Source organism: Centruroides vittatus, unplaced genomic scaffold, assembly GCF_030686945.1.
Source record: "Centruroides vittatus isolate TY-2023 unplaced genomic scaffold, ASM3068694v2 contig_575, whole genome shotgun sequence".
NCBI lineage: Eukaryota > Metazoa > Arthropoda > Arachnida > Scorpiones > Buthidae > Centruroides > Centruroides vittatus.
Window position 1 is genome coordinate 2,124,875 of NW_027122344.1, and position 22,918 is coordinate 2,147,792.

At 29.3% G+C, this 22,918-nt stretch overlaps 1 protein-coding gene across 5 annotated transcripts in view; it reads left to right on the top strand.

The window, feature by feature from the left end:
• The window catches only part of LOC136979054 (uncharacterized), a 129,119-nt gene that overhangs the window by 62,768 nt on the left and 43,433 nt on the right, over nt 1-22,918 (top strand). For all 5 annotated transcript variants that reach the window (XM_067274952.1, XM_067274951.1, XM_067274950.1 and 2 more), the window contains 2 exons: nt 14,316-14,544; nt 19,637-19,805. In XM_067274952.1, the coding sequence (XP_067131053.1) occupies nt 14,316-14,544; nt 19,637-19,805 (398 nt within the window). The remainder of the gene's footprint in view (nt 1-14,315; nt 14,545-19,636; nt 19,806-22,918) is intronic.

The window sequence follows — 22,918 nt, forward strand, 5'->3', positions numbered from 1 at the left end:
TAAAATTTTATATATGGATATGCAGAATAACTAACAGATCTATATATAAAAGAAATTTTGTTTTACTTTAGTAAATAAATTTTTTGAAGTAAACCTTTTGAGTTATTTGAACAATTTGTAAATTTAAAATTAGATTTATTTTTTAAAATTATACATAGCAGTTGATTAAAAACTAAATTTTTACAGAATTACAATGATTTTAAAATATTAATGTTATTAGATTTCTTAGTCTTACATTAGTTGATCTAAAAGTATAATATTTCATATATTTCTTTGTTATCAAAGAATAAAAATTAATTTAATAATAAATAAATGACCTACTATAACATATAAGGTATAAACCACATTCTTCCAAAGAAAGAAACTAAGATCTGAGTAGAAATAATGTCTTTGATCTTTCATGTGATCCTTTGTTTTTGATTTTTTTAAATACATGAACAACTCTTCTATAAGGTAGATAAAAATGAATATTCAACATTTGCTGGAAAATGCCTACTATTGCATATATCCAATGATCTTGAAAAATTTTCATATCTGTTTTTTTCCAAGTAAATAAACTTATTAAATAAATATATTTTCATGCATCATTTGTAAGAAAAGTTTTGTATTAAATGTACTTTTTTAAAGTTTTTTTTTTATTTATTTAGAAAATGGTTTTAGTAAGTTTGAAAATTTGATTAGTTAATAGATATGCTATAAAAGAATAGTCATTTATTTTTCTGAATTTTATTTTATTTCTTGTGAATTTATTTTATCCATAAATCAAAGGTTCTGCACATTAAAAATAATATGCTTTATATCTTATTAATTATTTTTCAGTACAACACTTATTTAAAGAAATTATTTAAATTATATTTTTATAAACTTAATAGATAGCATTAAAATTCATTCTAATTAAGCAATGTATTTTTAAATGGTGGTAATAGTTCTTTGAATTTATTACTTCAAGTTAATTTTTGTTGTGTTATAACAACACATCAGAAATATATTGATACTTTGAAAAGATTGATAGAAGGTATGAAAAATCTCTATAGAAGGAGCTACTCTAACTCCAGTCAAAATTTATAATGGTTAGAATCTTACTACCATTGTTTTTATTACAAGAATTAAACTATATCTATCATTCATTTGTAATTAATTTATACAGAATTGATTACCATTTAACATTAAATAAATTTAAAATGAAATAAGTAGTTTGTTTTCTTTGTTTTTTGAAAATGTATTGCAATATTTGATAATTGTATTTATTTTGAATATATTAGGTAAAGTTGACTATGAATTGTGATAACTACTCCTTGTGAAAAATAATGTAAAAAAACCATTAAGACATAATAAGCAAAAAACAAAAAAATAAAGTAGACATTAAAGAAAACATTTTAAAACATGCAAAACAAAAATTAATCAGAGAGCAAAAATAAAATAAAAGTTATTATTATTTAATGATTTTACTTTATTTACTTTGCATAATAATTAGTTTTATAATTATTATTTATCAGCTTGAAATTGATTGAATAAACATAAAGCATTTATCCTTATTAGTGTGAAGTACAAAGCAGTTATTCTGCATATTCATGTCTTCAAAGATCAGTTTTAATATGGAACTTTTCTATTGTAAATATGAATTCTACAAATCATTTTCTATTAGAAAAAACATTGAAATTTTTGTTAAATATAGCTGTTAAAAATAGTCATTGATATTGCATTTGTTAAAATTTTCACAACAGTTTTTGTATTATGTGTAACAAAAATGTTATGTTGTAGTAAATGTTTAAATATGACTTCTTATAATATTAATTTCTTTAAGATTTAAATAAATGTTTTTAAATTAAACTTGTAATTTGTTTCAATTTTTAACAAAAAATTATTCATATATATTAATTTTAAATAATTTTAACAAATTTCTTGCTGCCATTTAAGACATTTGACACTCCACGCCTATTTTATTGCTTTAAATTTATTTGAATTAAATATAAGAAGAAAACATCAAAATGATTTAGTGAAATTAGCATATTTTTAGGCTTTAGATACATAACATGAATCTATGAATCATAATTTACACTATGTATTTTTGTTTTTACATGAACTTCAATGAAAAAAATAAAATTTATATTTAAGAAAAAGTTGTAAGTATAGTTTCATTAATAGTATTTTTTTTTAAGTTTTTGTATAATTTGATTTTTCTATTAAAGCTTTAACAAAAATTTGTTATGGTTTAAGAGTTAAAATAAATATTTTTGTGTTTATTTAAAATTATGTGTAATGCAAATAAAAGAAATATTACCTTTATGATAAAGAATCATTGACTTTAGTAGGAAATCAGATTATGAATTTTGCTTTGAACAACTTAAGGAATTCTATTCTCGTGACAAAAACCTTACAAAGAAAATTTAAAATAATGTTAAATACTATAAATAAAAAAAACAAGTGTATTACTAGAATTCTATAAATATAAGACATCAACTATAGTCTGATACAAAGTTATTTAATAAATTAATCTTCCTAAAGAATATATTTTAATGTAATAAAAATATATTTTTATTAAATACAAATATATGCACCCAAACTTTATAGTTGTATATCAGACAAACGATTGCCGAATTATATCAGGCTATATTAATAGTACTGTTATTAATTAAATGCTTTAATTAATAATAGTAGTAGTGGTAATACAGCCCAATATAATACAGAATAAGTAGTGAAACTAGATTTTATATTGTCATGTTTTTAAAATAAATTAATATTACATTAAATGTATCAAAATAGAAATTTTTTTAAAATTCTTTCTCATATTCAATATTTAAGAAGTGTTTCAAAATAATTATTCAAATGATTCAATCTACTAAAATTTGTTTTTTATAATACAAGAAATTTTTTAGAAAGTCTTTCTATATCAGTCTAAAACAAAATCTTAAGATTACAAACTTGGTATTATCTTTATAAAGAGAGACAGTCTGCTTCCTAAGGTAACCAAAACTTGTTTAATTTTCAAAAATCTTGAACCACTTTCACTTTACTCTTCCAAGAAATGCTTGTTAGAACCTTGCTATTTTCAAAATTGAACAAGTTCTATTATTAAGAAGTTTTCAACATGATGATCAAATTTACTATGTAATAGAATTTTTCAAAATTTTGCTCGAAATAACTGTTTTTTTAAACAATTTTATGAGATGCTAAAATATCTAAAGTAATAGTTTATTAAGTATGAATACATCATTAATTTATTGTTTATATACCTTAATGTCTCTCAAAAAGTCCTTAAGACTCCTATCTTCCAACCATTTTAAAGACTATTTTAGCTATACAGACAATATATTACTTATTTGGAAAGGTAAAGGCAAGGTGCAATAACTCGTAAAAGCAGTAAATGATAATTTTGTAAGAGTATCCATCAAGCTAACAGTAGAGAGTTTTGACAGTATAAATTTTCTAGATTTGAATATATACAAAAAAAGGAAGGGGTTTATTACCTAGAGTATTTTATAAGTTGTTAACTGTTGATGCCTCCATACATTGGAAATCCTATGATACAATAGTTCATAAATTATTGGTTATAGGTGTCTAATTAACAGATCAGTTATTCATTCTTCTAAAATAAAATATAGAAATGAGGAATTTGAAATAATTAAGAAAATAGCAAGCAGTTATGGTGTTCCTGCTAAAATCATAAACATTATTATTAAACATAAAACAAACTATATACTATATACTATAAAAAACAAACTATATAAGAACCGGATGTATAAACCATAGGGATGTAGACGCATTATCTACTGCTTGGAGATCCTTTTAATTATTATCCAATAATTAAGGATAATAACAGATAATACTACGGTTAATCTTATTTCTTGTATTTTATTCTCTTTCATTGTTTTGGCCTTATATCATTTATTTTATTTTATTTATTTATATTTAGTCCGCATATACATTTTTCTGTTGATTTTTATATTTATTCCATAATTTATTTATGTTCCATTTTTTGTGTAACTGATGAAGATCATTTAAAATGATTGAAAATGTTTTTATGTTGTTAAAAATAGCAGAGTAAAGTAGAGGACAAAAAAGAAGTGCTAGTAATAAAGGGCATGTCAGTAGTGGTATTTACAGCTCCTATATTAAGAAAGCAGAATTTTTGCTAGGGATTAGAAGAAACCTTACAATTATGGGAATGAATAGGAATGATAAGTGTAGATTGAATAAATTGTCTAAATCAGGAGTATATGCATTAAGATTATTGCTGAATAAGGAAAATTATTTTTGTGAGCCCGCAGGTTTTGAGGGCGTAAATTCTTGAGTTTAAAGGGGTTAATGACCCGCAAGTTTGATTGGATGTCGATTACACATCCGATCCGATCGGGAAGAGAAAATAAAACCCAAGTCATCGCGAGTCAGCAAATTAGTCATCGAACATTGAACGATAGGTTGGCTCAGTGCCAACAATGATTGTATAAAAAACCGATCGACTCTGGAAGGAGGGCGATCGTCCAGGAAGGTCTGAATCCAGTGTCTCCAGTCCCGGACATAAGACTGATTCCAGCTTCCATAGTCCAGGAGGTCGTCGCATACTGTCATCGGACCGCATATTAAGGTATATCGATGTAACCTTTGTAAATTCTCTCCCGCTAGAAGTTAGGCACTTTATTGGTTAGATCGTGGTTAGCGATAGAGATATTTTATCCGCGTTTTAGCAGTAATCAATTATCTTTATATCTTTATTGTATGTGTATTCGCTGTTGTTATTTAATAAACCTTTATTGTTATTTGTTAAACCTGTCTCCTGTCAAAGTAAGGACGCCTGTCAACTTACTGACATACCTCCCCACTCACTTTGTGCTCTCCTAGCCATCCAATGACAATGAGGTCGGGTTTTGCCAACCCGTGCAGCGTAAGTGGTCAGCGAGGTTTTACCCCTGACGCTCTGCTTATCTCACATTTTTATATAGGCTTCACTTTAGGAACAATAGTGGTAAGAATTAAAGAGAATTACAGATTGGTAGCAAGAGATGGCTTTAGCGTAGCAACTTTACTAATGATATGGATATGGGAAAAAAGAGATAATTTTATGCTGGTGAAAGCCTGCTGTAATCAATGAATGTCTAACAAATTTTCAGAGCACATCTACATATACAGGATTGCTAAACACATACAGGTTATAAATAACAATGATGCAAAAGAATGATTGTTGAAAGCCAATTTTAAGTAAAGCACCTAATAATTTAATTCATGAAATTAGTTAGATTAATAAATGCAGACATTTTAATACTTAACAAACTTTTTTATTTCAAATATTTTAAAATCTCATAAAATTTTTTAAAAAACAGTTATTTCTAATAAAATTTTTAAAAATTCTATTATATAGTAAATATGATCATCGCATTGAAAACTTCTTAATAATGGAACTTGTTCAATTTTGAAAACAGTGAGGTTCTAACAAGCATTTTTTGTAAGAGTGACCTGAAAAAGACTCAAGAAGATGAAAAAACTCCTCATTCCATTTGAGAATGCTTTAACCTGAAGATCTCCTATGTAGATCAAAAGCATTTGTGTTTTATGTATATTAAACTTTTCTGGAATTTTACTTTTAAGATTCAATTGTGTGTGTTTTTGTGAAAAAAATTGTTTAATTTTTGAAAATTAGAGAAGTTTTGATTACCTTAAGAAGCAGATTGTCTCTCTCTTTATAAATCTTATCACCTTGATTCTAATAACAATGTCAGAATCACTAATTTTTGAATTAGTTGATTACCAGCCAATAACACAATAAAGCTTGTAGTCAACAGAAGTTTAGTAATTTGGGTGGCCATTCCACTTTAAAAATGAAGTTTATTGTTGGTTACAGTGAAGCAAGGAACAAGTACTTATTAAGTGTTCGGTTCCTTGTTTTCCTGATTTGACAGCTACAAATCCTGACATTATTTTTCTCTTTCAATAACTGCTTCATTAGCAAATCATGAATTTGTGAAGAGACTTCAGGTTATATTTATTTTCAGAAAAAAATTTAGTTTAGATGATTAATAAATAAATTTATAATGTACAAGTATTTTAAAATTTAATATTTAAATTTAATATATTTTTCAAAACTCTAATAATAAAAAAATGTTATTTTTATTATAATAAGATATCAAATTTAATAGGCAGATTGATGTATAAAGTTACTTTAGGGATAAACTAAGCATTTTTTTTCAGATGAACTTATTTTGTTTAATAAGTTGTGATTATTTGCAATTTTACCATAAAACTTATTTGCATTGTAATTTGCAATTTTTCTTTATATTAGCATTACATTCATGATTTCAATAGTTAAACTTGACTTCTCTTTTTACCACAGGGAATCCACGAGTGAAAAAATTCTTTCTACAGATGCTTTAGTTTCTGACAAAGGACTAATTCTATCAAATTATTAAAATTTTGGAATTCAAAATCCTTTTGTTCATTTCATTAAATATTTTGATCCAACTGTTAGCTATACTTTCTCTATCCCGTGTCTTCAAATGTTTGGTTATCATTGTTTTATTAGCACCTACTGATCAAATAATCAAATTTCATCTGTTTCTGTTCATGTAATAGGTTCCTTAAATTCACTGAAATTATTCTGTATTTCTTGCCATCCAGATGTCTTCCCCAGCAATATCCATTCAAATTTATCACCTTTATCAGCACAGAATAAATGTTTTCTAACAAATCAAGAGTTCGGAATGCAATATATAAATGTGTTTAATATACACACTGTGGAGTTAAGTATTTTCATTTTTAAAAAATGGGACAAAAGTGAAAATTTTATTAAAATGGCATGACAGCCACAACAGAGTGGAAAGAATGGTATTTCCTATTAAAAATGATACAAATGGTCAGCCTATGTACAATTTCACTCATTCAATACTAAAAATTTTGAACAGAGTAAAAATATTTTTTAAATTGTAAAATGTAATTTAGATATGATGGCAATCACTTTCACATATAAAATTCATACAGTATAATCATGATATAAAATGGTAACAGTTTTATTTTGGATTGCATATTTATTTTCAGTTAATTTGTTTTCATTCTGTATATGTAAATATATATATAAAACCTGATAATTGAAATACAGATTTAACTAGATATATATGTTTTAAAAAAACTATACAATCTACAGATTAGTCATTAGTCACAATGATTTCATTCAAGTGATATTTCAGCCAAGTAATATGAGCATATAGAATTAGGAAACAATTTCATTTATTTTGTAATATAAATATGTTTGTTAATATTAAATTTCTGTAGACAGATAAAGTACTGTTATTGTGTCAAATTTTGTAATTTGATGCAATTTACTGTTGTATTGTAATTAAACATAATATTAGTCTACAAAATAGTCTCTGCATATAAATATATCTCTAGTATAATATCAGTTGTAATGACAATTTTATAAATCAATAAAATGATAGTGAAGATACTCCCAAAGTACAGTAGAATTGTCTAAAATGGAATGGCTAGACTTTTCTACTTCAACCAATTTCCATTTTATAAAGTTTTGTCTCAACTTTTTCCTTTTGTTACTTTAATAAAAACATGTGTTAAACTCAAATTTAGAATTGCTTTTTCTCCAATGTAATTGTCCTCCATCATAAGCATTGTATGTTTGAAAGACATGTTGAAAACACTGAAATATAGTAATAGTGATTACAATAAGTCATCACTTTGGAACTTGGCCTATACTGGTGAAAAAATAATAATAATTAACTGACCAACTAATAACATTAATTAGTGTGATTAAGATACAGTTAGTTGAAATTTTGGTTTAATTGACTCTGACATTAAAAGGCTATATGTGTAACTTGAATAGTTATTAATTATAATAATTATTATTGATGTAACTATAAGTACAATTATTATTAACTTACAAATGGCTGACTGCACATGATCCAGCAGCATGTTGTCCACAAAAATGAATGTAGCATGAAGATGATCTACCGAGATTGTGTCCAGTCAGCCATTCTATGGCATGTGTGTGCCTGCATTGATATGCACAATGGTCATTTTGAGCATCTTCCTATGTATGCATAATGTCATATGCAAATACCAATATTCATCTTTTCAATAAAGCTTAATTTTTTCTGTACACAGGATATGACATCATACATTTCATTTTGCATTTTTCTTGAAACCTACGGGTTGTAGAGGTATGGTTCTTTGGTCATTTTTTATATACTCCAAGCAATAATTCTCTCTCTGCAGAGTTTATGCAATGTTGACAGTACACCCTTATAGTTCTAGATAATATTAATTTTGGCCAAGTTTATAACATTTATCAATAACTCTACATCTTCTATGCTTTTCAGCAGTGTTTCAATCAAAAAAATTTTGGTTTATGTGTTTCCAGTTTTTTATACAAGTGTGTTTATAATATTTACTTTAAATTAATGACAATAAGATACTGCTAAAATCATTTTTTTCTTTCTTTATCTTCTAGTTTCATTTTTTTTTCATTTCATATTAGTCTGACCAGAGAGAATTTATGTATGTATGATGTAGTACAGTACATGGTGTCCTACATAAAATCAGCTCCACTCACTGAAAACAATTCAAATGAACTTATGAAAAGAATACTTAATGTAAACTCTATTTTAATATTATTGAAACATACAGATGTTGATGTTAAGTGGTATCTTTGTGTATATACTCCAAGTAAGGATTCTATACTCCTTTGTGTACTAATAATTGTGTTCAGACTGACCTTATGTAAAATACTTACACCAATAGCCACAATACTTCTGTGAATACTTTCCTTCAGTTTGCATATAGTTTTACTGTTTCAATTCAGAATTGAAACAGTAAAATTGAGGAAAATTACAGAAATTCAATTAAGTTGCATGATATTCCTTGATATTAAATGCACTTTCTCATTCTAATTCTGAAATTGGTCTCTTACACTTTCTTTTTAAAAATTCCTATAAAATTTATGTTAGTAATGTTTCATCATTTCAATTGGGTCAGTTTAAGTAGGACACCTTACATCAAGTATGTCAAAGATATGGCCCGCAGGCCATGACTGGCCCACGAGACAATTACTTGCGGCCTGTGACATGAATTTATAATGCTATTTGTTTATATTTTATTATCTTGATATCAAAGAAAACATGATATTTTGTACTTAAACAAATAATATTTAATAAACAAAGTTGTTGAACTCAATAATAATAATAATAATTATTGAGTTCAACAACTTTGTTTAAAAATAAAAATAAAATCAATAATAATACTTATTATTGATTTTATTTTTTCATATTACTTAGTTATTTATTTTATTCAATTTATTTTTATGTTTAATTTCTTGTTTACATTATGTTTTCTCTATCTCATCTTTTGAATTTCAAATTAAAATCTGTCTTTGCAAGAACATTTATTACATAATTCACACTATTTTGCATATAAAATGAGTGTTTTCAAAATATTAGTAAATTACAGTTTATTCTTGTACTTTGAGTTTTGCAATCCTTATTTTCAGATCAGTTTACAGATCTGCTTCAGGCCTATAAATTGGCCAAAAATGTTTGTTCTGTGATTAAAGTTATTGTTGGAAAAGCATAAGTAGTGTTATTTTTTAATTTATTATGAAATCTCGGGTTATTAAAGAGGAGTTTTTTGAGTCTTTGACTTTTGGGCTACTGTTTAGAAAATTTTTGGCTACAAAAGCTAAAAACATCTGGCCCGCTGTCATACTCCAAATGAAAAATTGGCACTTAAGTAGTTTGAGTTTGACACCCTTGCCCTACATAAACTATGAAATAAAAATAGAAAAAATATTAGTAAAACATTATTGTTTGTTAGATCTTATAGAAGAATATTATCAATAATGTAATTGATAATTTTAATGAGAAAGCAAAAACTGAAACAATAGGTTAATGAAACTATTAAAGATCTTATTTAGATGAGATTTTTATGTTATCAGGTGCTTTTCTTATACAGTAGAGCGTTGTTTATCCAAAAGCCGGACAACCAAAACCTTTCCAGTCGGACTGTGTCGTGCTGAATCGAACGTTTTTGATACTAGATTAACTTCTAAAGTATAATTTTTTTGTTTTTATATTTTTCAATACATTCATTTTGTTTGTACAAAATAAAGAAATAATTTTTAACGATACAATAGCCTCGATTATTATTATAAAAATTTTTGTTAGGCTTAAAATCAATGAAAATTCAACATGAAGTGACACATGACGGAGAAAAATTTCAACATTGGATAGGTTAATATATTTTATCGTACATAATCCGTTATCCGAAAAATCAGTTATCCGAACAACCCCAGTCCCCAATTGATTCGGATAAACGACGCGCTACTGTATATAAATAATGTTAATTTTTTAAATGTTGCTAAATACTACTATTACAAAATTGAAAAAATTGAATTTATAAAAGGTATTTATATTTATTTAAGAGATCTTGTTTATTTTATATATATATTTTATGTATATATTGTTTTTTTAACAACATATACATCAACTCAATAATTCAATTACTAATGCCAACAAATTGCTGGATTATTTAACATGCTGTAACAAGGCTAATTTAATGATTAGACATAAAACAAGTGGCTATAGGCAGGCAATTAAAATGATAAATTTAATAATTAGAAATAATTTTAATTTAAATTTAAATATTCTAAATCAATTTTAATCATTGAATTAGCCTTGTTACAATTTGAAAAATAATCCAGTAGTTTGTCTGACATTAGTATATAGTTTTTATTAATTATTTGAGTTTAAACTATTAAATTAGAAAATATAGGATTATATTTATATATTTAAACTATTCTATTCATTTGTTCTCTGTTTTGACTTTTTATCAGGTTTATATTTTTGCAAAAATGCTGAAATTATGTGTGTTTTTATGTTTAAATATATTAATGGAGTTAAAGGACTTATTCAGGACAAGTTTCTTTAGAATTAAGATTTGATTTTTTTTATTATTTAAAGTGTAATTCTTAATAAAATTATCCTCAAATCTTATGCATTTTATAGTGTTAGAAAACTATTTATTTAACATGGCATGTTGAATTCTTAATATTTTCCAAACTTCAGAATCACTTGTAATCAAAGCCAAACAATTTATGGATTATATTAGTCTTTATTACTACTGCTACTATTAATAATTAAATGCTAATTAATTTGGCAATAGAAGTAGACATTAGGTGCCATCTCTTGCTAAATTTAATAATTAATTTAGGAGGTTCTGGAAGACAAGAATCAGCCCAAAGCAGGACTCAAACCTACAACTTCCACTTACTGTTAGTATCAATATAGCCTGATATAATCTGGCAATTGTTTGGCTTTAATATATAATTATCAGGTTTTAGATGTTTACATTTGCTTGTAATCAAATAGTTTTGTAATTTTATATACTTTTATAATTGACTACCAATAAACACGTAAAGAAATTTATTAAAAAAATTTTATTTTAAGGTGCGTTGCAAAAGTTTAGGTCCACTCTTTTCAATTAAGCAAACAACACAAACACGTCTAAAGAAACCAACACATACATTTATTTGTGAAGGTAGCAGAAACATGTAGAAATATCATCACATCATTAAACTAGCATATTATTAGACGACTGTAAATGAATGAATACACAGAGTGAGATAATCCATGTGTTGCAAAAGTTTAGTTCCACCATTTAAAATTACATATTATTGTTCCAGAAACCCTCTTTTTTTCATCCCAATGTCAAAAACATGATGAGCCATGCTGTCTAAAAGTCGCTTGACTTGTCTTATCTTGTCCCATACAGAGATAATGGCTGCAGTTCTGCAACAGTTGAAAATCGAGTTTGTTGGCATACACCTTCCTAGCAAGTATTCCCCAGAGGTTCTCTATGGGGTTAAGGTCAGGGGAATTAGCAGGCCACTCCATTACATACACACCATTGTCTAAGCACCACTCCCATGTAGTGTGTGCTACTTGGATTAGTGCATTGTCCTGTTGGAATGTCCAGAATGGTCCTCCAACCCTCTCTCCAAATGCCATGAGGTACACATTCAACAGTTCCTGATAGTCTCTGGCCTTCATGCACCCACTTGGAAATGCCGATGTTAGTCTTCCCGTTGTATCTGAATCCAGCCCAGACCATTACTGATCCTCCTCCCATTTGGCATATGGTAAAACTCTTCTTGTCCTCTGTGATGTCATGCTAGTAGTAACACCAGCCATCAGGTCCATCTAAGTTAAATTTTTTTTTTGTCATTGAATACTATTCGTCTTCATTCTGTATTCCAATTTGAATGTTCTCTAGCCCATTTTACCTTTGCTATCTTATAGTCTGATATTATCTGGGCTGATGTTTCTTCTTCTTGTACAGCAGTTGTCTGTTAAGCCTTACAGCTCTTGGTAGAGTTGACATGAATGTTAACCATTGGATCACATACCAACTGTCTGAATGATGATCTCGATTGTTTTAGGGTGTTTACGATCCTAGATTTTTTTCTGTTCTTCTAAGGAAACTTACTACGCCTTCGAGACTTCGAGACCAAGAACTGTGGACTGTTCTCAGCTGCAACTAATCGACCACACCAAGCTGCAACAACATCAGCAATATCGGCAGCAACAACATCAGTAATAACAACTATATCAGTAACAACAGTAACGACATTAGTGACATCAATAATGACAACAACTACAATGGCTGCGGCAACATCAGCTCATTGACTGCATCAGCATAGTGGTTTTTGATGGCTCACTGGCCATTTGTCATCCCATATATATATATATATATATATATAAAGTAGCTGAAAACAATTCAGAGGCCCTCCTCGGGTAAAAGAATAACAACAGAAAAAAGTTCTACTGGGACTTCAACCTAACATTCAAAAAACTTAAGCCAATTCCAATAATAATCAAAAATTATGTTCTAGATATTCTAAAAGTTAAAAAGTTCTAATTTTGTGATGTTATGTGATAAGCATAAGTCAGTTCTTATATAAGATTTCAGATTTTGTTGTGTTTTTATGAATAGCATTGTTATCTGTGTTTAAAAAAACAATTTGAAAGTAGGAACAAGCCATACGCCAATTTTAAATTGCAATTATGAACTCCTGCCTATGAAGCAATGACTGCTCCTGTAAATGCAGGATGTTTAGTGGGGCATATAATGTGAAGATTTTTTGTTCTAGCATTTATCCACAAGTTATACTACGTTCGCACACAATCCATGACTCACTTCGATCTTGGTTTACCTACAATCTGGATTGTGACTGTCGCCGGTTGAATGTTGTGTTGTTCACACAGGCAGTCCACTTGAGAACAACCCAGCTATTACACGCGATTATAAAACTGGCGTAACTACTCAGTAAGTCACGAACACCAACACACAAAATGGAAGTTTTATATATATATATGTATGTATGTATATGGGGGAAGGAATTATGTGTTCCACCCCCTCACTCAGTCTCCAATATACTCATCTTTGAAAATCAATGCATTCATCATTGCCAGAAAGGCAATTTGATTGTTTATTTATGTTCAATTTATACTGTAACCTTGTTTTGTAACTTTGTATTGTTTCTTGTACACTAGTAATTACTGAAGCAATTGCCATGGGCTCTCATGTCTTCTTTCACACTTTCCTATCCCCCTTTATTTCACACTTGGTCTCTCATTCCTTTCCTCTTCCTTCCGTTTCTTATAGGGCTAAGTCTTTACAGTCGTCTAATAATATGCTAGTTTAATAATGTCATATTATTTTTACATGTTTCTGCTACCTACACAAATAATGTATGTGTTGGTTTCGTTAGATGTGTTTGTGTTATGTTTGATTAACTGAATGGAGTGGACCTAAACTTTTGCAATGCACCTTATGTAGCTGATTTTAATAATAATTTTGAAGTTCATAGCTAAAGTTGATTTTCAGTTATGATTACAAAAAAAATATCAAATATATTAATGAGAACTATTGGTTATAATTGCAGGAAGCTTTTATCTGTATATTTGAAAAGAATGAAATTATTAGATTTATATTATAAGAAATTAATGATGTGTAAAGCTTTATATTTTATATGAGGTTTTATTATTATGCAGTTCAACATTAACATTATCAATAAATAAATAACAATATTTTAATATTAGCTTTAAAAAATATTTTTGTACTATCTGTTGTACTTTTTAAAAATTAATTAGTTTTTTATTTTTTTTAATTTTATTAAAAATTTATTAATATAATTTTTCAAATGTTTTCAAATTTTTAAAATTATTTTTTATTGAGTAATTTTATAAATTAAAATTTTTGAAATATAAAATTTTAATATATTTCTTGTAATTAATAAATAATTATAATTTTTTGTTTTTAAGCCTATAACAATTTTAAAAGTGGATAAAGAAAAACAGTTTACTATAAAGAGCTCGCTACTACAGGAAGAAAAATCAAATAATAATAACAGTTCAGAATCAAAATATACTTTACAAAAGACTTTAACTATAGTATCAGGTGGCCATAAAATGGTTACAACATTTAATCTGCTTTCAGTGAGAGTCAAGGCAAATCTGACAAAAGAAAGAATTTTTAAGATAAAAGAATTAAGTATGAAACTTTTTTAAAATTCTTGTGATGAAAAAATAAAATAAATTCTATTCATATATATATTTTGCAAAGAAAATTTTTAATTATAAGAATTATTTATAGGTAATTAATCAATGTAATTTACACTCCTCAAAAGTGAAATTGTAACAGCATAAAGGAATGCACATAGCCACATGCAAACTGCAGGACCATAGATATGACAGAGATATGCAAATGATTAAGTTTGTGTACTCATCAGGTTATATGGTACCCAGTTTTTAGGTATAAAGAGCAGCAGTTGGCTTGGGCCACAAATGCTATCAGCGGCAGTTTGCGGCAGCCAAACTTTTGAAGAAGCATAGAAAATGCCTTGGAGACGACAGTGAGCTGAATGCCACCAGTTAATGGTTGGGGAATGAAACCATATCCTGGAGCTATGCAATCTCATTTTGTCAATGTGCACAGTTGTCATGCATATTGGGCACAATGTGAGTACCATTCAGTGATGTGTGACATGATGGACACAGGAACATCTGCAAATATGCCAAAGAGGGAGTGGATCACACTGGTGCACAACAGGGTGCACAGACTGACAGATTCACCGAATGGCCCATTGGGACCTGTTTGCCATGGCATGTGACAACAACAGGTGGCTGAAGCCACCTGTCATTGTCTTGCAGATCTCTCTCCCATCAAATGCCTGTGGGTCTTTGTCTGACATGAAGTGCACCAGGGACTACCACCACACATCATAGATGACATAAATGGTACAGTGGATACAGCTTAACAAGGGATGCCTCAGGCAACCATTAATCACCTCATTGATAGTATACCTTGCCTGTATAGCTGCCCTTGGGGCCATATTCGTTACTGAATAAACAGGTGTCTGTTGCATAACTTTGTTTGTTCTTCTAATCATTTGCAAATGTCTGTCATTTCTACTGGTTGTGCAATGTACATGTGGTTACACACATTCTTTTGTTGTGTTGCAATTCCACTTTTGAGGAGTGAGTATATTATTAATTATTTTATAAATTTTTTTTTAAGTTATTAAATCTGATATTTTATATTATATAACTGGTAATAGTTTTTCAGAAGAAAGCTTTACTTGCAGAAAGATTAAAAATTAATTAATTTAGGAATATATTTATTTGATTTTCAGTGGTTAAGATAATCAAATTCTGTGGCAAGTTATCTTTTCTAGGTATTTACATTGTTTAATAAAGTAATACTGGTTTCTGCAAGTAAGATATTTATTTTATTTTTTTAGAGAAAACTATTTATCGATTAATGCTTTATGCCTGTTTTTTAATACATAAAATATATTTGAAAAATACACATTATCATTTTAATATACATGGTGGAAAAGAAAGTCACTTAACACCCCTGCTACAGAGTATAAAACATAGAATGTACAGTACCTAAAATTAATTTGCTATGTCACACCAAGAGGGAAAACAGATTGATGTGTGTTACATGCACGGTCACCATATTGAATGCAACTTTGAAACTGTAAATGGGAAGAGATCATGTGACACATCATTTAGGGTCAGAACTTCACAAGGAATTGATTACTGAAAGATTTATTGAACTACATCAAACAGTTAGCATTATTAATGTGTTTCCCTTGTTGTGTGAAGAACAGACAACACAATGCCCCTAACACAGGAAGAATGCATCAAAATCATTTTCATAGCAGGGGAGAGAAGTTCCAGGGTGATTGCACAGAATTTTAATCATTGTCATTCATACCATGTCACAGGTAGCAGTTTCCAACCTACTCCAGAAATTCAGGGAGACAGGAATGGTCACGCCTGTGTAATACACGTTTATAGATAATATTTACAAAAATTTTTTCTACTTACATTATCTGATTATTGAACACAAATTGAAATTAAAAATTGGGCAATTAACTGGATGTATTATAAAAATTTATTTAAAAAACAACATACATGTGATATATTTGTTTTAATAAGATCTGTATAGAAAATAAAGACTGAAGAGGGGTCATTAAGACCCAAAATACATATCCGCATCCAGTAATAGTCTATATCAATAAGACTTCCTTGTGTGATTTAAGTTACTGAAAAAAGCCAAAAGTTCTAGGCTTAAAAAAATGACACTAAGTAGTGTGTGAGTCATTCAAAAAGCAGATGATTTTTTCAATGCATGAGTGTATTGATTGATTGGTATTAGATAAACATAACACAAGGGTGCTTTCAAGGTGGGATTTTAAGAAAAACTGGCTCTATTAGGGCATTATTGATGTGAAGAAAATCTGGTAAACTTCACTAGCCAGCCCAAGCAAACTACCAGTGTTCAGGGATTAAATCCACTTAGCCACCGATGCAGTATGGGTGTAGGATGGAGAACAACACACCTCTGATTCTAGGTAGAAAACTTTTTTCAGCAGTCTCAACCAGAATCTGATTCCAAATCCTTAATGGAAGTAATGGAACACTACCATTCAGTCATCTAACCAGCTTTCAGTGTCTGAGAAAATAATGAATGTTTTTGAAATTAGTTCTCAAAAGCTTCATCATGTTACTAAAGCAAGAATGTGAAGTGCAAAGACAATAATAAAAAAATCCAGCATTGAGTTACGTAATTTTCCCAACAAAAGAATTTTAAATTGCATTTGGCACCATCAGTTATGATACCTTATTTTAAAAAAACTTTATATAATTTAATTTTGAGGAATGGGTGTTATAAAAAGTTGTAGCTGTTTATAACAAGTAAAATCTTCATTATGTCTGACCTGTCTCGAGATATGACATGACCCCTCTATCTCCCCACCCAATTGACCTATAACCATCAAAATTTAATAGCATCAATGCCCCTTATACACAACCTACCAAGCCAAATTTAGTTTTTTAATCATTACCCCATCCCAAGATATTAAATGAAATAGACACCAACACACACACTGATACAAAACACATCACACATACATATCCAAAAAAATTTTTTTATTCTACCTTTTTACTTTTTTGGGTTTAGGGTGTCTCAAAACATGAAGATTTGCAAAAAAACTTGGAAGGTCAAATTTAACATGATTTCGATACTTTCCTATATTATGTATACATAACAGCCTGGAAAGCAAAAGTTTATGGTATTGAATCGCCTCAAAAACGATTAGTGTAAAAATGAAATCCTGATAAATAGGAGTATACAGGATGCACAAAAAGTTAAACTAATAAGTAGAAATTACATATTGAAAGAATAGTGGAATATTATAATTTTTACAATGATAGCAACCTGTAGTATTTCTTAGCTGTTAGTTATATAATTAAGTTGATTTTTATTCAGTTAAGGCAACATGACATACGGGCGATCTGCCTAGAGGAAAATGCCTCCTGAGAGGTCTTTTATGAGAAACTGGCCCTTATTTAGGTGTTACTGACATGAAGAAAACCACAAAGTCAGCTTGTTGGTGAGGCATGAACCCATGATCAACTACCAGAGCTCAGTGGTTTTATTTATTTGGCAACAGTGCTCAGTGGTTTTATTTACTCACCAACTGGTGGGCCAAAATTAAGTTGGACTATGAAAACAAAAGTGCTCAATAAAGTTTAATATTAATATTTTAGATGAATGTGTTATTTAAAAGAATTAAACTAAATATTCTTTAATTCTTAATTTATACATAAAATATATTTTAATAGTAGATAAAAAATTTTATAGACCAAATGTCACATGAACAATTTGTAGTAGATATACATATATGTGAGGTGCATTCAAGTTATAACACCTCCAATTTTTTTTCTCGGGACTGGAAACAAATAGAAATATGCGGTTTGTTTTAAAATATGCGTGCACTTGTGAACACGTGACAGAGATGGCAGAACTGTATGGCACACAGAACTCTAGCAGTAGCAGCGAGAGTACGGACTGTTTTTGATACTTAAAATGGCGACATTTTCATTACAAGAACAGCGTGTAATCATTCGTTTTCTCCATTTGAGTGGTGTGACACCGATTGAAATTCATCACCAGTTGAGTGAGACATGTGGTGGTGGTGTCATGGATGTTTCTAATGTGCGTTTGTGGGTGTGACAGTTCAAAGAAGGCAGAATGTCGTGTGACAACAAACCAAGACAATCTCGGTCCTCGCAGCAACTGGTCTGACAATATGATCAAGCGAGTGGAGAAAGTTGTTTTGGAGGATCATCGAGTGAGTGTAGAACACCTCGTCTCCAAAGTTGGCATTTCCATAGGATCTGTGCACACAATCCTGCATGAAGACCTGAAAATGTGAAAAGTGTCTTCCAGGTGGGGTGCCACGAATACTGACGAACAACCACAAGGCTGTGCATGTGGCATGTTGCCAGGCAATGTTGACACCATCACCACATGTCTCACTCAACTGGCAATGAATTTCAATTAGTGTCACACCACTCAAATGGAGAAAATGAATGATTACACACTGTTCTTGTAATGAAAATGTCTGCTATTTTAAGTATCAAAAACAGTTCACATACTCACTGCTGCTGCTAGAGTTCTGTGTGCTGTACAGTTCTGCCATCTCTGTCATGCATTCACAACGAGTACATGTGTATTTTAAAACAAACTGCATGTTTCTATCTGTTTCCAGTCCCAAGAAAAAAAAATCGGAGGTGTTGTAACTTGAATGCACCTCGTATTCTATGTACAGTACATGTAGAAGATATGAAATTCTATATGTTGTAATACATGTGATATATCTGTTGTCTTAGCATTTTCTAATTATTAAATAAATATTTGGTTTATTTAAGTTTATTATATTTCAAAATATAATAAAGTATATTTAAAGAATCATATTATATCATAGTGTATGATACTTAATAGGTGTGAAGCTTTGTTTTTTTATCTTTTGAACATTAAAACTATAATATGGCTGTGAATATTTATTAAAAGTATTTCAAAAATTTTGAGTGATATTTTTATATTAAAAATTTATTTATTAACTACATTAAAGTTTAAAGAAATGTTAAATTTATTTAATTGTTTTTTTATGAGATTGTAAAGATTACAGAAAATTATAATTTTTAACATTGATTTTTGTGTAATATTTTAAAATATATTTTTGTTTAAATACGAATTTTTGAATCAAGTTTACTTTTAATCTGATTAGAAAATTCTCTTAATCGAGAAAAATATCGAGAAGATGCAGTTCAGTGGATGATAAAAAAGAAAATATTCCCAAATCAAATTAAATGCAAATGGTGTTCCTTATCATCTCTAAATTTAATTATTGATAAATCTTTTGTTGATGGATATACATGGAGATGTAGCAACTTAAAGTAAGTTTTTTCTTTTATTCTGTGCATTGTTATAGTGCATCTAAATTGCTTTATTTTCATGTGTGTAATACCTCATTCGCACTGAGCGTTTCAATCTAGATTGTGACCAAGGTCGGCGACTATGCCTTGGTGTGACCTCTCTTGACCGTTTCAATCTCAACTGAAACAATGTTCAATCACGATCGACTCAAGAGAGTTCTTGAAACTAGATCCAGTCATAAGAGAGATTCCACAATCCCACACACACACAAGAAAATACAAGATGGCTGCGGAATACGTGTCAGGCTATCGACAGAGAAATAAAAAAGATATTTGGAGAGACAATGACATCTGTCTATTATTAGATATATGGCAAGAAAAAGTATTTATTTCTAATCAAAACTTCCATTTTGTGTGTTGGTGTTCATGACTTACCGAGTAGTTATGCCAGTTTTATAATCGCGTGTAATAGCTGGGTTGTTCTCAAGTGGACTGCCTGTGTGAACAACACAACATTCAACCGGCGACAGTCACAATCCAGATTGTAGGTAAATCGAGATCGAAGTGAGTCATGGATTGTGTGCGAACGTAGTATAACTTGTGGATAAATGCTAGAACAAAAAATCTTCACATTATATGCCCCACTATACATCCTGCATTTACAGGAGCAGTCATTGCTTCATAGGCAGGAGTTCATGATTGCAATTTAAAATTGGTGTATGGCTTGTTCCTACTTTCAAATTGTTTTTTAAACACAGATAACCAATAGGTTACATACATGAAAATATGGTCATTTATCATTGTATTTTCAACTTCTAAAAAATAAGTTAACTGGATTATTTACCATCAAGTTATCCACCTTTTATTTCCCAATATATGTTTAAAATAAACAAATACAGAGAAATTAAAGGTGAATTTTTTTATAACTTTTAAAACACTGAAATATGTAATTGATAAAAGTTTACAAAAGAATATATTTGTTGAAAGGAAATTTATGCATTATTGATAAAATAATGTGGGTGCACCTGGAGGTGGATGGAGTCGCACCTCCCTTTTTTTTGGCTAACAGGTCGGTGAGACGTGCCCACGTCAAGATGGTGGGTCTGATTCGTTACGCGTCACGCGTTACGCGAGTGGAGGAAGTTGATGGGTCTGACGATAGAGCGGCGGCAGCAATACTCGAATAAAGGACATGAACAATGTATAAAAACAACAATAATTAACTAAAACTAAAAGCTACAATGAAATAGGGCGAGCTACCGTCGCCTAAGTTTCGATGCGCGGAGGGAGAGTTTACACAAAATTGGGTAGGCCATACCTCTGTGTCCGAGTGGGTCTTGTCTCAGTTCAAGGGATCCTCGGCTCTGGTTCCTCTCGTTCGGGCGGGTTCCGTCAGGTTCAGGACGCACACACACTGGTTAAAGGACACTACGTAACCGACCCCTTTTCTAGCTCTTGTCACCCTTTTATCATTCGGGTCATGTTTTGCTTTTTCACCAACCAGCATTATTTGAGTGTTGTTCCTCATGATTCATGTTTTCTCTGTGGGAACCAAACAATAAAACATTTTATGGCGAGTGTTTTGATTCTGGCGAGTTCAAATTTTCACAATAATAATTATTGACTTGATTTTAAATAATAAGTTTTTCCCTCTTAATATAAACTTATTTAATATGAATTTATCTTGTGATAACATTACTAATATTAATATATTAAAAAGTGATATTATATACTGTATATGTACAGCAAATTGGTTTATATATTGCTTTTTTAGATGATGATAGATCAGATTATTACATACTTAGCAATAGAAATTCAGGTCTACAGATAGAAAACTAGTTCAATAAAGTTTGCAGATAATTAGCTTATAATAACCAACTCAATTTTTTTTTTTAGGATTACAATGGGTAAAATCAACAAAAAATCAAAAGATAGGAATGAAGAATAATTTTGGTAGTGATTTTGAAGCTGATAGTTTCAGAAAGTTCTACATTTTGAGTCTATACATTGATTAAAAACAGATTAACAAATTTTGCTAGTTTGGTTAAATTATTATGTAAAACTGCAAAGTATAAAAGTTAATTCGTGACAGGAGTCCAATATCAAAAATTATTTTTATAATAAGTTAGGGATCTTAGTTCTAAACTAATACTTTTAGAAGTTAAAAAAATGTATTTGAAAATAAATACATTATGAATTACATAACAACTAGATTAATGTTCTGGTAGCTTGACAAAGAGCATCACATATGGTGTGGATAGATTTATTCAATAGAGAGAGTAATGAACAACAAGCAATTATTTATTGTGACATTGTAACAATGCTGGGCTGCAGTTTTTAATCATTTTTAATTTATTTAATTTAAAATATATGCTCTCCACCTCAAATTATTGGGGCTTACCCTTGTACATCATATTTTTCTTCTTAACAATAGAGTTGTGCCAGTCATCTATCTAACTCCTTTCAGGGAAAAATTTTGGAATTGAAATAACATAACTCTTGGTTTGCATCAGAAGTTCTCATATAGTTAATCAGGCCTCCTATCTAAGCTTTCCATATCTGGTCTCATCTTTCATTTATTTAACTCTGTTCTCGAGATTAAGGAAAGACAGACAGATGACAGTGGAAATTTATAGGTCTACAATTTTTTTAAGTTGAAGCCCAACAAATTACACTTATCACACAACTTCCACCACATTAGGTTTTCAAAAACAATTGTTTTCAGGTACTTCAGAGGCCCTCCTCAGATAAAAGAATAACAACAGAAAAAAGTTCTACTGGGAACATTCAACCTAACATTCAAAAAACTTAAGCCAATTCCAATAATAATCAAAAATTATGTTCTAGATATTCTAAAAGTTAAAAAGTTCTAATTTTGTGACCTTGTGTGATAAGCATAAGTAATTCTTATATAAGGTTTCAGATTTTGTTGTGTTTTTATGAATAGCATTGTTATTTCACATTTGTACTGGTAATGGCATACAAGTTGGAATGTATTTTGCAAGATGTAGTATGTGCATTTTGTCAAAAAAATTTTTGAGAAAAGAAAAATGAACTCAAGAACAGAACAGCATTACTTTATCAAATTTTCAGTAATAGAGAAGAGGTCACCTATGGAAACTCATGCTTTCAAC